Source organism: Drosophila takahashii, chromosome 3R (genome assembly GCF_030179915.1).
Source record: "Drosophila takahashii strain IR98-3 E-12201 chromosome 3R, DtakHiC1v2, whole genome shotgun sequence".
In the NCBI taxonomy this organism is placed as follows: domain Eukaryota; kingdom Metazoa; phylum Arthropoda; class Insecta; order Diptera; family Drosophilidae; genus Drosophila; species Drosophila takahashii.
Genome location: NC_091681.1, coordinates 13,724,191 through 13,737,038, shown reverse-complemented (window position 1 = coordinate 13,737,038; position 12,848 = coordinate 13,724,191). Strand labels below are relative to the sequence as shown.

Genomic DNA, 12,848 nt, shown 5'->3' with positions numbered 1-12,848 from the left:
TACAAAACATCGAGAGGTATCGGATTTTCCACATCACTAAGAAAAAGCTTTTCACTCGATATAATATAACTTATTTTCGTTCAATTGTTAATTTTCGAGTGCTGTGCCTAAAAGTATCTGTAAAATAGCCAATGCCGCACCAAAGCAAAGTACGTTGCCGTGTCTCCCCCACAAACCCAATCGAATAACCCACTAAAACCTGCACGAAAACGCTGCACAGCAAAACGGTAAACTGAAATACAGCAGCAGCCACAACAACAATAACCCGTCGGGAAAATCGCGGCGAACAAAAGATTCCCAGGCGCAATTGGATTGGCAATTGCGTAGAACACACATATTGTGCCTGCCTACAGATACAGATACAAGTGACTGAGTGTATTGGTCAAGATGAGTGCTCGAAAATTGCGCGCCGATGAATAATGTGCCGAAAACAAGAGCAAAAGGCCAGCAGGCGACGCATTAGCTTATAAATAGTGACAAACTCAGGCAGACCTACTGTTATTTCCCAGCTGCCCCATCAGCCTGTCTGCTCTGCCCAAAGTTCTTGCGAAAGCTCTTTTTCGCCAGCAGACTAGGCGTGCCTATTTGCGTGGCCGCCAATGTGGCCTGGCACTGGCGTTGCCGGACGTTCGCGAGAAAAAGCGTAATTCATGGCATGATTAACGAAAAGTCTGCATATTTCCCCGTGTGTGAGGCTGAAAATGTTTATAAACAATAGCCGTAATAACAAGAAGCGCTAATAATCAGCATTGGCTAGCTGCCCCCAGTGAATACGGCAACACTCGCGGATATCTGCGCTTTGCTTTTCGGGAGCACAGGCCAGGCGAGGGCAGAGAGAAGGAGAAAGAGGGGTGAGCAGGCAGAGACGGGGGCACAAAAAGCCCACGACGTCGTTGAAAATTTTCGCGAAACCGAAAAAGTTAAAAATAAATGTTTACTGTGCAGCGGCATCGCGGCTGCGGGGAAAATCGCCATTAGCCCCCCTGTGCCCCGCGGACGCCCTTGCGTTGAATGTAATTTTTCGATGGCTCGCGCTCGATTGTATTGAATAATTCGTTGCCTCATTGTGGGGGAGGTGGGGCGGGGAGCCCCTCATTTTCGTGTGCCTCTCTCCCCACAGGCATTCGCAAGGCAAACGGAACGGCGAAAAGAAAGAACCGTAATCGTGGGCAATATAAACGAAGAGAGAGAGAGGCGAAGGGAAAACAAAAGAAGATGTCCTTCTTCCAGTAATGTTTGCCCTGGAACTCGCGAACTATCTTCCTGGAATCTGATTTCTTTGTTCTGAAAGCCTTGCTCTCTTTGCAGCTCCTCCAAATCTAAATCCAACTCCTGGAATCCTCCGAATCCGAAGCCAGCAAGGAAGCCACATAGAACATAGGATCAATCCTCTGAGGGAGACGCTCTCCTGATCGCCTGGAAGTGGAAGCGAAGCCTACTGCCGCTGCCGAATAATGAGTCGACATGATGGTGAGTCTTCCAAGCATCCAGATCCACCATGATAATCCCTAATTCACCACCCCTGATATCCCCATCCAGGTGTCAGCTGCGATTCATGTCTCAAGAGCAACTTCAACGGACGGCGCTACAAGTGCTTGATCTGCTATGACTACGACCTCTGCGCCGACTGCTACGAGGATGGCGTCACCTCCACGCGCCACCTGGTCGAGCATCCCATGCAGTGCATCCTCACCCGCTCCGACATCGAGCTGTACTTCGGCGGCGAGATGCTAACCTCGGACCAGCCGCAGAGCTTCACCTGTCCCTACTGCAAGAAGATGGGCTTCAGCGACGCCACCCTGCTCGAGCACGTCTCCGCCGAGCACACGGAGACCAGCCTGGAGGTGGTCTGTCCGGTCTGTGCCGGTCTGCCAGGCGGCGAGCCGAATCTAGTCACAGATGACTTTGCCGGTCACCTCACCCTGGAGCATCGCCAGGGGCCGCGCGAGCTGATTTCCTTTCTGATATCCTTTTTCAAACAGAGCACTCAATACTCTATTTCATCTAGAAAGCAAATAATTGCCTTTAGCTGTGAGATAGAATTATTTAATAATTTTTAGACCATTCCGAATTATTAGTCACGTTATTACATCATTAGCGCTTACACACAATTGTTGAGAATTTTGAAATTGATCAGAGCAAAGCGCTTTGCCTGATGCTTCGAATAACAAGGCGGAATCTAGTTCAATTCGGTTTGCTTTGGTTCATAAACATTTGAATAATACGGCTAGACTTTTGCAGAACTCTAACGCTTGTTTTTTTAAGAATCGGTTTTATTGCCCTCATAAACAACCTCAAATTTTATTGACTCGCCTGCAACGAGCCATTTAAATTTTACGCTAGCCTTGAACAATTTGCGTTGCAGCTAGAGGCATTTTATTTGCAAAAAATTTTCAACTAGTCATAAGCAAACCATTGGTTGCCTTAACCTTTAGACAATACGACGAGCCCTCGGCCATTCGTCATGGCGGCGGAGTACGTCGGATCCCAGGACGCACCCTCGGCGGACCGCGGACACGGCGCTCCAACATGCACTTCAGCTCCTCGAGCGGCCTGTCGGCCCTGTCGCCCTCGGGACGGGAATCGGTGGATCCCATCGCGGAACTGCTGTCGCAGCTTTCCGGGGTGCGGAGGGGCGGGCCGCCCACATCGCAGCTGCAGCAGCTACAGATGCAGATGCAGTTGGATCGCCAGCAGGTGACGGTAAGGGAGAGTCCTCCACCCCACACCCCATTCCACTATATTTGTGTGTATAAGGAAACTGCGACTTTCGTTTGCTTGCACTATTTTAGGCATCGCGCCAAATCGATCGGCTGCCAAGGCGTGCGCATCCCATAGTCTCAACATCGAACTCGAATGCCGCCATGGCCGAGGTGATCAGCGGCGGAGCAGGAGGCAGTGGCGCAGTTGGAAGCGGCAGTGGCGGCGGCAGCGGGGGCACCGCACCGCCCAACCTGCGCACCACCGAGTGGCCGGTGACAGCCAGCTTCTCGACATCGGCCAGCAATCATTCGCAGACTCAGTCGAGTCTGGCCGCCAACAGCCTCAATGCCAGAGAAGTAGTTGTTCATCCCGCTGGCCAGCATATCCCGCGTCGAATGTCCACTAATCCCCTATGTCTTGTTCTGCAGGCGATCGGAACGAGCAGCAGTGCAGCCAGCAATGCCCTGGGCATCAGTGTGGGCGTCGGCGGAGCGGCCAATGGCAACGGCGGAGCAGGTTCATCCGGTGTGGCAGCTGGAGCTGCAGGAGCTGGCCAATCAGGTGGCCAGGGAGCTGCGGTGGCTGGCGAGTCGCTCTTGTTGGCCCAATTCATGCAGCCCACCCTCTCCGAGGCCGAGTGGGCGATGGTGGAGAGCATGCGAGCGGATCGGTGAGTGTTTATTTATTTATTTCTTTATTATTTCTTGGTGCTAAAAGGATTTTCTTTTAAATTAATGCACTATTAATATTATTAAGAATAATTAAAATATTATATTAAGCTTATATTAGAGTTTTACACTTATATCTAACATTTAATACAATTTAATACTATTAACAATTAGAACTGACGGTTAAAATAATTGTTGAAAATTTAAATTTAATTATTTTTGATATTAGAATTATAATTGGTACTTTGCGATTTTAAATATGTAAATAAATTGTCCCTAAATTGCGTTGTGCTATCAATTATTTTAAGACGTTGTGGCAATTCTTTCCACAACCGAATAGTGTGGCAGAATCGTTTGTTTTCATAATATTTTATACGCGATAACATTTACCTATATATGAATATTTCCTTGAAATCTCACTATGACCTGCCAACTAATCCCAATCCTCTTTTGCAGCTCCATGTTTGTGCAGTCGCTGATGCTGTCGATGCTCTGCACCGAGGCGCTGGACTTGAATGCCTCCGACGAGAGTCTGGCCAAGAGTGATAATGTAAATAAGGGGCAGCAGCAGCAGCAGGAGGACGCTGAGGCCGAGGCGCAGGCGGAAACGCTGCTCAACAACAATGCCGATGTGGAGCAGCAGCAGCAGCAGCAGCAACAGCAACAGCCGATGGTGCGACAGGTGAATCAAATGCAACAAACCTCGCCGGAGGACTTTGTGTGCGACGAGTATCGCTATAAAAACAAAAAGGCCAACACAACACAAACGAGCGGCACAGGAGGCGGCGGAGGAGGAGGAGGAGGATTGGGGGCAGCAGGAGCCACTGCAGCCGCAGGTGGGGGAGCTAGTGGCGCTGGCAGTAAGCCAACAGCTGACAGAGGCATCGAGAGGCGGGCAGGTCGTCCGCCGCCGGCGGAGATGGCCACGGGCTCGCAGCAGCCACAGCAGCAGCAGCAACAGCAGTCCTTGGGGAATCCGGCGGCGTCCCAGCAGAAATACAAACAGAGCGCTAATGCAGCGGCGGCGGCAAACACAAATCAAATTCCCGACACTAGGTAGTGCCTCCGATGAAGATAGATTACCACGAATTGCATCAACAACAAGAGTAACAACAACAACCACACCCAATGTAGCTGCAGCAGCCACAACAAATCTATCACCACCACGAAACACCGCAACAGCAAAGGAATCAGAATCAGAAACAGAATCAGAAACCGAAACCGAAACAACAACCGATGGAACTACAACCAACACAGCCGTTAAAGTAACAACCGGAGTGGGGGATAGCTGCTGCTCTGGAGGAATCCGATTCGTCTTAAGCGGTTGCTCACGCAGCCGCCGCAGCAATTTCGTCAAAAGGAAAACTATATTATGTATCGTTTATTAAATATATTAAAATTTATATAATTATAAAAGGATGAGAGAATGTGCAGCAAGAAAAATTATTGTAATCATTGAATTAATTATAATTTAAAGAAACCACAATATGTTGTCGACTGTGCTTTGGCTTTATTCGATACACAATTCTCAGCGTAGGTTTTGGAAGCTTTGATTTATAAACGGTTTTCGTTTAATACTGAAATATCTAAACCTATTTTTCGATATTTGCTTCTTTAGAATTTATCCATGCATCCTCTAAATTCGATTTAAATTTAATTGAAATATGTTGTTCCTTAGTAAAATTGCTTATAGTCCTTCTTAAACTACATTAATTTTTTCATATTTGTTTCTTTAGAATTTATCCATGCATCCTCTAAATTCGATTTAATTTTGTTCAAATATGTTATTCTTTAGTAAAATTGCTTATAGTCCTTTTTAAACTACATTCATCTCCTGAGATTTTTAGTTGACTTGCATCTACATATCTATTTAGACTTTCTAAACTACTAGAGGTTCCTTACAATTCAAATTTTGGGACATCCAAGGGCGGCAGATTGTCCAGATCATAGGCGCTTTGGACACCCCTTGGTCTAAGGCAGAATAGCTGCTCCACAGCTTTCTTGATCTGCTGCTCCGAGCAGTAAGGATTGACCAGGACAATGGAGTGGGCCAGCATCTTGGCCAGCTTCTTGAACAGAAATCGATTGGCGATCAGACCTTCTGCTAACGGACTCATCAAATGTCGCACAATCCACGGTCGAATGCGAAGCACGCAGCTGGCCAGCAGCACTTCGTCCACCAAATCGATTGAAGGGCTGGACACTTGAGTGGCGAACTCATCCTCGCTGTCCTCGCCAAAGAACAGGCGGAACTTGTACCTCAAGCGATCCTCGCAACGCCAGTCCGCTTCCAGCAGGCGAACCAAACAGGCATTGAGTCGCCTCCTCTGAGCGTAAAGTTCGCAGGGCCAACGACTCTGTCGAAGATCCACCTCGCTGTGATGTCCAGTGGCCGATGCTATGGTTGGGGAATCGGGCGGGTCTTCCATCTTTTCCGGCAGCTCGGCGTTCTCAATCTCCTCTAGAATGGCAGAGATTTGAGGATCGTCGGTCACAGCGGTGGGTTCGATGCCGAAGATATCATTCAGATCGGTGGGCTCGTCGCAAAATAACATGGCCAGCTCCTGGGCCACTGCATCTTCGGTTTCGGAGAAGGGGGATCCTGGATTGCCCTGTGGCTTGTGCTCAGGCGTTATGTTCTTTCGCCGACATCGTCGACAAAGCGGCTCCTTCTGAACTTCCGACTCTTCGAGGCTGGCCTGAAACATATCGATTTTCCGACGCAGCTCATAGCTACCATCGTTATCCTCTTCTGCAGGAGAAACGTGACCATTCTGGGCTTCCATGGCAGTGGTTTGTGTGGCCCTATCCACCAGGAGGTACCCTCTTTTAGGGGGCACTGCGTCTTCTCCTCCTAAAAGCTGCATTTGGTCGAAGAGGATGTTCGCCAGACGGCACTCCTGGGTGTTCCGGCGTACTGCAGCTATCTGTGAATATGAAGATAGGATAAAATTGCTTAATATATCACCCACTCCTATTTACCGTCTTGACCATGGCTCTCTGGTAGATCTGAGCCGCCATACAGGCCTTTTTCGCCTTGTCCTCCAGTTGCTCCAAGCTTGCGGGAATGCAGGCCCAAGCTGTTGGCTTGTGGCGATTCCGGGATTGGTTGGCCCAGGCGCAGACGTTCTCCTGCAGCTGGCGTTCCAAATAGAGTACATATTGCTGGCGTACCTACGAAGTATAGGAAATTAATTTAAGAAAGCTTAGTCCAAATCCATCCCCTAACATAAACCAATGACATACCACCTCTGTGAGGACCACAAAATCACTATTGCCTTCGTGCAGCATGCTTATCCTTTAGTTTTGGGTTTGTAGTCTTCACTTTAATTGCTTTTAGTCATTTTAAAGCTGCTTTAAAACGGCTAAGCCGGGTTTTAGGTCAAATTGGAATTTAAACAATTTGCCAATGCTGCCACCTGGTAAATAACAGATGCGGAGTGGAAAGGTGTGACCAGACGGAAATATGCCAACTACCAGGATCCTCCGCTATGACAGCAGGGTGTACCGGCTATCAGAAGGGTGTCTCCTCTAAAATTTAACGGTTATAGTTACCGGTATTGCAAAAACTTATATTTTATCTTTTAAATAAAACTATTGAAATAAAAGCAATATTCAGTATCAATATTTCAAATTTAAAAAACCATTTACAAAAAATAAAACACATAAAATTAAAAAAAATTGCGTTAGTTTACTAAATTTGCTTGTCCCTAATCAAAGGTGTTTTCAAGTGGAAAAAAAAGTTTTATAGTTTTCCGGAATGGGACCATAGCCCCATGAGCTGTGAATTAAAACAATGGGATAGTTCCATTACAATCGAAGAGAACTATGACTCTACTTATACATGGCTCTAGTAAGTATGTATTCAATAAATAATTCTATTAAATTACAAGTTACAATAGTAGTTGATTTTTGCAGAGCCAACGGAATCGTATATTCCGTGTTGTTTATTACAAATCGTTATTTTGAACAACAACAAAATTAAGCGTGAGGAGAAACTATTATAATAATATGATTAATTATGTTTAAGGGCTAAACTTCAAAAGCCGCTGCCAATATTTGGCTTAATTTTGAATATCAATCGATCGTCGGTCCACTTCGATTCACTGCCTCGTTTCCAGTTAGTCCAGAAACATGTTGTCGTCGTCGAAGGTGAAGACGTTGTTGCGAGCTGGCTGGGCGGGATTGGCGGCCTCGGTTCGAGCTCGGCCGCTTTCCGCCGTGGTCTGGTTATTGGCCGGCGATGGATTGTCCGTTCCCGTGGCCGTGCTGGCCGAGCTCCTGGCGGAATCGTTGCCATCAACCGCCTCCGGGCCGAAGGCATCGAACATGGCCAGCTCGTCGTCGGCATCGCTGCCGTCTTCCGCCAGCGACTTTCGGCAAATGGGACAGGTGCTGTGTAGGTTTAGCCATGGCACGATGCAGTTCTCGTGGAACAGGTGCGAGCAGGGCAACTTGCGCACCGTCTCGTCTATCTTGAAGTCGTCCCAGCAGATGGAGCACTGGATCTTGCGGTCCACCTCCTCCGCACTGATCTGCACATTGGGTATCTCGTTAATGCGCTGCGCCGACAGCGGCGGCGGTCCCGAAGTCTCCATCTGGTTGAGCATTTGGGTGACAATGGTGTCCAGTCCCTCGCGGCCCCACGCATAATCGCCGGGGTTGCCCATGAAGAACATGTGCGAATTGCCGCCACCGCCAACGGTTCCGCCACCAGTGATTATTTCCGCCGAGGCGCCGGTCAGCGGCAGGCTCTGCAGAAAGTCAAAGAGCACATTGTCCAGCCGGTCCAGATTGGCCGGGCGTACGCGTCCACCGGCGGTCAGGCCGCCTCCGGAGGCACTGCCCGAGGGGCCACCGAAGCCGCCCAGGTGCACCACATTGCTGTGCCGCCTGTTGGGCTCGATGGTGATCTCCAAATTGGGCACATTCCGCATGTTCAGCAGCGACACAATGTCATTGCGCAGCGACTCCACATTCACCTGAGATCCGCCCGAGGAGCTGCCCCTGCTCAGGGTGTCGTGGGAGCCGGAGGAGCCACTGCCGCTGCCACTGCTTCCGGATCTGGCGCCGCTGGAGGCCCCGGGAGCCGGAGAAGCCATCTCCGGCGCATTTGCCGGCAACTCCTCCACGAATCCGTTGGCGCACAGCGGGCAGGTGAAGTCCGAGTTGGGAATGTTGATCTCCACGTTGCACATGTGGCAGTAGAAGCGCTTGGACTCCGCGGACCGGTCCTCCACCACCATTGCCTCGGCCATCCTGCAGGATCCCTTATTTTCGGCTGGCGATTGTGCAAGATGTCGCTGCTTCCGATGTCGTTGGTCGCCGGCGGCCCTAGAATTCGCTTTGCTCAGAGGACGACGTGGTACGTGCACCTTTCGCAACGCCGGTCATTGGGTTCAATCAGAACTATTGGGAATTTATTGGGAGAATTTAATTTTTCTATAAATAAGGCCCTTTTAAAGTGCCCTTTGGCGCAGAAGAGGCGAAATCCCACCAGTGGCGAAGTGATGGCTGTTATCGAAGGTGTTGCCAGCTGTAGGCTGGAAAAGTAGCTATATTTATAATTTTTTTTAAATTAAACTACCTTCATTTAATAAAATATAGAAATTACTTCATTTAATGATAAAGAATTTTTCTTAATAAGAAATTAATTAAGGTAACGCCAGCTTATTAAAAAAAGCTAAAGCTAGCTCTAAAGTAGCCAGTCCGATCTAACATCTCTTTGGTAGGCGTTGCCAGACTACTCCAACCGAGACAGTCAATTTTAGCCCATTTCACACTCACAGTCCGGCAACGCGGGGCAGAAACAAAAAGTCATCTTCCCAGGCGGCGTTTAGCATTTTGCAAAATTTCCATTTCCATTTAAACTGCTGATTGAATTGCGCTGAGCGAGCAGCAACGCCACCATGTCGATTCTAGCCTACAACGGAGGATGCGTAGTGGCCATGCGCGGCAAGGACTGCGTGGCCATTGCCACGGATCACCGCTTCGGAATCCAGGCGCAGACGATCTCCACGGACTTCAAGAAGGTGTTCCACATTGGTCCGCGCATGTTCCTCGGGCTCACCGGCCTGCAGACAGACATCCTGACCGTTCGCGATCGCCTGATGTTCCGCAAGAATCTGTACGAGACGCGCGAGAACCGGGAGATGTGCCCCAAGCCCTTCTCGGCCATGATGTCCAGCTTCCTGTACGAGCACCGCTTCGGCCCGTACTTCATTGAGCCCGTGGTGGCGGGTTTGGATCCCAAGACCTTCGAGCCCTTCATCTGCAACATGGACCTGATCGGATGCCCCAACGCACCCGACGACTTCGTGGTGGCCGGCACCTGTGCGGAGCAGCTGTACGGCATGTGCGAGACCCTGTGGAAGCCCGATTTGGAGCCGGACCAGCTGTTCGAGGTCATCGCCCAGTCCATCGTGAACGCCTTCGACCGCGACGCCATGAGCGGTTGGGGCGCCACCGTCTACATCATCGAGAAGGACAAGATCACGGAGCGCACGCTGAAGACCCGCATGGACTAGATGATTTTAAGGGATCCCCTGGTGATTTTGTACACAACATTAACCGAAATACACACAAATAAAATTTGTTTAGGTACAAGGTTTAGGTGTTTCTTTTATAATCGAAAACAACCGATATTTAATGGTAGCTCATTGCTCATCTGTCCACTCGATGGTCTTCTTGGCCAACAGCATGGCAGCCTCCTCGGTTTTGGCTCCACCAATAAAACCGCTGTGGTGCACAAACACCAGATCCTTGATGCCCGCCTTCTCGCTCAGTTCATCGTCCCTCAATCCTCGCCAGGGACTCGGCAGGAACTTGCGACCCAGAAAGCTGCTGGGCGTCACTGGGACTCCGGCCACCCGCCAGCTGCTGCCGTCGTTGAAGATGACCAGCTTGGGCACGCCCTCCACCTTGTACTCCTTCTCCAGATCGGCCAGGTGAGCCTTCCAGGGGCAGAAGATCTTCAGAACGAGAATCTCGCCGGAGGGATAAACGCTTTTCGCCTGTTCCAGGGCCTCTCGCACATGATCCCTGGCGGCAATCCAAGAGCAGGCCACCTCCACAACGTTGTCCACGAACTCCTGGCCAGCTTTTTCCATTGCCTGTCTGAATCGCTGTTCAATGTCCACGCCAGTTTCCTGCCAGGAGGGATTCAGCTTGCCAATGCGGGCGGATAGATGGCTGGAGATCTTGTAGACTGGCTCGCCGCCCTCAAACTGGGGCACACCATTGTCGATGGCGTCCAGTTCGCTGATGAAATTCCTGTAGATCTGGACGAAGGCCAGTTGCAGGTTGGCCGGCGAGAGTTGAATGCCCTTCTCCCGCTGAAGGATGCTCTGGATGACCCGCTCGCCGTAGTGGCTGTAAACCAAGCCAGCAGAGCTTAACCTGGTGGGGATTACTATCTAGTTAGATGGGTTCTTTGAATTTATTCGAGTTATTTCACCTGATAACGTTGAATTCCTCGCTGACTTCCGGGCGAATGGACTTGAAGGTTTCCTTGAAGGTTTGCTGATGGTGATCGAACCATTTCTTGGCCGGATCATACTCGCCACCCACATCCACAATAATGTCGCACTTTTCCCGCAGGGCCTTGTCGTCCCGGCTTCGGAAAATCTCTGCATTTTTAAACTCCTCCAGTTGTTTGAGCATGAAACATGCGACCACCTCATCGCAATGGAAAGTACCGCTGTGGGTGCCGATCCACAGTGGGGAACGTTTAGGTGGGGTGCCTCCAGTCATTGTAAATAGTGTTCCTGAGCCAAAGAGTAAAGTTTACTTTAGTTATTCAAAATAAATGCAGATTTGACCAAAAACATACGAAAACGCGGTAACAGTCGGATCATTAGAGGTGGACTTTTCCTCGATTGACATTCGATAGATCTACACCAGTGGAGGGGAGCTGCCAACCGATTTTCTAAAATAGTGTGGCAGCAACCGTAACGGTTTTTCAAATCAACATTAAAAAACCATTGAATTAAATATGCTTTATTTAAAATTTATTATAAAATTCCTATAACTATTTAAAGATTTCTTGAAATCTGTACCAAGCACTGCCAGCTCATTAGAAAAATTCGCCTCTCACCATTCATTTGCATGGGCGTTCGTGTTGATTCAATATATTAACATTAATTTGCTAATTTGTTAGACAACAACTTATAGGGACCATATCGACTTTTCGGTTGTTTATAGGAAATTATTGGGTGAAAATTTCAGTAAGCCTTTGCAACTCAACCCCTGCGCATGGATATATTGAATACAGCGAGCTAAAAACAAGGATTTTCTAGAATGGCAGAAGCCCGGTTGCGCCGAAACATAAGTCGGCAAGTACCCGCAATGTAAGAGTGATGAGTAAACAAGATCATTTAAATGCACGGGAATCGGAATGATTAAAAGCCCATTACTGACCCACTGCTTGATTTTGCTTATATAATCGGCTGATGCCTTAAGTTATTTAAATTTCACATTTCCGTTAATTGTGAGCTGAAACTGACGAACAATAATTAAAACCGAAAATAGTAGAGAAGAGTGCCTGTGTCTGTGTGTGCGTAAAAAAAAACATAAATCACTGCCGACTACAATGATCACGTGTATGAGCGCACAAAAATCGTTTAATGTAAATTGTTACACAGGCATTTTCCCTGTTTTCAGCATCCCACGACCTTCGAAAAAATGCTATAGCTCGGAAATTGAGTAGAAAAGGAAGCAGCTGTTCGAAAAAAACTCGTTTCAAACACTTCTCTAATGGAAATGCGAAACGCAGTGCAAATTAAAGTGCAATTTACCCCAGACACCAACGTCACGAGAATGAGGAATAAATAGGGGTTTTGTGGAGATTACTAATTGATGCAGACACGCTTATCACAATCTGGACTCGTTTCGACCCCAGCTTCTTTCAATTAAGCTTATCATTCCGATTACGTTAGAAGTTCATTGCCACTGAGCGAAAAATGAGCTTGTTTTCACAATTACCTTAGTAATTATATTTTCACGCCCATGAACGACCAAGCAAATGTCACAGGCAAACACCTCGAGTGCCCAGTACTACCAAATGGAGCTAAAGCGTATATTGTGGACACATTACGTTCCTTGGTACTTCTATTCAGTCACCTTAAAGAATTTTAAACGTTACAATATTTTAAAGGTTTGGTATTTCAGCGGATTCATTTGTTTCCCACGTACATAGGGTAACAGAAAATAAATACAAATATTTAAAGAACTAAGTTTTCTTAGAGGGTATCTTTCAGTCGGCTCACATTACGTATACGCCCATTTAACTTATATTAGCGCCGCTTTTTTCTAATAAATTGCTTAGTACCACAAAAATGTGAGTAATGCCTGAACGCGTCAAAATAACTTAAAGGGCAATTATCTGGAGCACTCAAAAATAGATTGTTAAGTGCGGAGGTGATGATTTTGTACCCATTTGTATATATTAAATTGAGAAATTAATAAACATGTATTTGA

At 48.0% G+C, this 12,848-nt stretch overlaps 5 protein-coding genes across 8 annotated transcripts; 2 read left to right on the top strand and 3 right to left on the bottom strand.

Moving 5' to 3' along the window:
- Positions 1-8: 8 nt before the first annotated feature.
- On the top strand, positions 9-4,857 carry Kcmf1 (Potassium channel modulatory factor 1). Of its 4 annotated transcripts, none has more exons than XM_017144784.3 (7): positions 9-149; positions 1,309-1,470; positions 1,540-1,964; positions 2,443-2,703; positions 2,793-3,059; positions 3,132-3,373; positions 3,828-4,857. In XM_017144784.3, exons 2-7 carry the CDS (start codon positions 1,455-1,457, stop codon positions 4,429-4,431), a joined length of 1,815 nt encoding a protein of 604 aa, XP_017000273.2. In that variant the 5' UTR covers positions 9-149; positions 1,309-1,454; the 3' UTR covers positions 4,432-4,857. The 4 variants fall into 4 exon arrangements, with proteins under 4 accessions (XP_017000273.2, XP_017000275.2, XP_017000274.2 ...); XM_017144786.3 differs by having other exon boundaries at positions 45-227; XM_017144785.3 differs by lacking the exon at positions 9-149 and adding an exon at positions 277-851.
- LOC108059470 (uncharacterized) lies at positions 4,595-6,818 on the bottom strand. Its single transcript, XM_017144788.3, has 3 exons — positions 6,618-6,818; positions 6,354-6,545; positions 4,595-6,298 (listed from the first exon to the last, which is right to left on the bottom strand). Exons 1-3 carry the CDS (start codon positions 6,660-6,662, stop codon positions 5,270-5,272), a joined length of 1,266 nt encoding a protein of 421 aa, XP_017000277.2. The 5' UTR covers positions 6,663-6,818; the 3' UTR covers positions 4,595-5,269.
- A 458-nt stretch (positions 6,819-7,276) lies between these two features.
- On the bottom strand, positions 7,277-8,871 carry Iru (E3 ubiquitin-protein ligase Iruka). The gene has a single exon (XM_017144806.3). It carries the CDS (start codon positions 8,627-8,629, stop codon positions 7,493-7,495), a length of 1,137 nt encoding a protein of 378 aa, XP_017000295.2. The 5' UTR covers positions 8,630-8,871; the 3' UTR covers positions 7,277-7,492.
- Positions 8,872-9,146: 275 nt separating this feature from the next.
- Positions 9,147-9,977, top strand: Prosbeta3 (proteasome subunit beta type-3). The gene has a single exon (XM_017144808.3). The coding sequence runs from the start codon at positions 9,281-9,283 to the stop codon at positions 9,896-9,898; it is 618 nt and encodes a 205-aa protein (XP_017000297.1). The 5' UTR covers positions 9,147-9,280; the 3' UTR covers positions 9,899-9,977.
- Positions 9,978-9,998: 21 nt separating this feature from the next.
- On the bottom strand, positions 9,999-11,298 carry LOC108059483 (MYG1 protein). The gene is made up of 3 exons (XM_017144807.3): positions 11,203-11,298; positions 10,828-11,137; positions 9,999-10,769 (listed from the first exon to the last, which is right to left on the bottom strand). The coding sequence occupies exons 1-3, from the start codon at positions 11,225-11,227 to the stop codon at positions 10,028-10,030; spliced, it is 1,077 nt and encodes a 358-aa protein (XP_017000296.3). The 5' UTR covers positions 11,228-11,298; the 3' UTR covers positions 9,999-10,027.
- Between the last annotated feature and the right edge of the window lie 1,550 nt (positions 11,299-12,848).

What these genes read in the sequence shown, in the direction of transcription:
- Kcmf1 (XM_017144784.3), top strand. An exon ending in TGGATCGCCAGCAGGTGACG is followed by an intron (nt 2,704 to 2,792) that starts GTAAGGGAGAGT and finishes GCACTATTTTAG; the next exon opens with GCATCGCGCCAAATCGATCG. An exon ending in ACAGCCTCAATGCCAGAGAA is followed by an intron (nt 3,060 to 3,131) that starts GTAGTTGTTCAT and finishes CTTGTTCTGCAG; the next exon opens with GCGATCGGAACGAGCAGCAG.
- LOC108059470 (XM_017144788.3), bottom strand. Translation starts at nt 6,662, where the DNA reads ATGCTGCACGAAGGCAATAGTGATTTTGTGGTCCTCACAGAGGTG. An exon ending in TTGTGGTCCTCACAGAGGTG is followed by an intron (nt 6,546 to 6,617) that starts GTATGTCATTGG and finishes TATACTTCGTAG; the next exon opens with GTACGCCAGCAATATGTACT. An exon ending in AGAGAGCCATGGTCAAGACG is followed by an intron (nt 6,299 to 6,353) that starts GTAAATAGGAGT and finishes TCATATTCACAG; the next exon opens with ATAGCTGCAGTACGCCGGAA.
- Iru (XM_017144806.3), bottom strand. Translation starts at nt 8,629, where the DNA reads ATGGCCGAGGCAATGGTGGTGGAGGACCGGTCCGCGGAGTCCAAGCGC.
- Prosbeta3 (XM_017144808.3), top strand. Translation starts at nt 9,281, where the DNA reads ATGTCGATTCTAGCCTACAACGGAGGATGCGTAGTGGCCATGCGCGGC.
- LOC108059483 (XM_017144807.3), bottom strand. Translation starts at nt 11,227, where the DNA reads ATGATCCGACTGTTACCGCGTTTTC. An exon ending in CCGACTGTTACCGCGTTTTC is followed by an intron (nt 11,138 to 11,202) that starts GTATGTTTTTGG and finishes TCTTTGGCTCAG; the next exon opens with GAACACTATTTACAATGACT. An exon ending in GAGGAATTCAACGTTATCAG is followed by an intron (nt 10,770 to 10,827) that starts GTGAAATAACTC and finishes AATCCCCACCAG; the next exon opens with GTTAAGCTCTGCTGGCTTGG.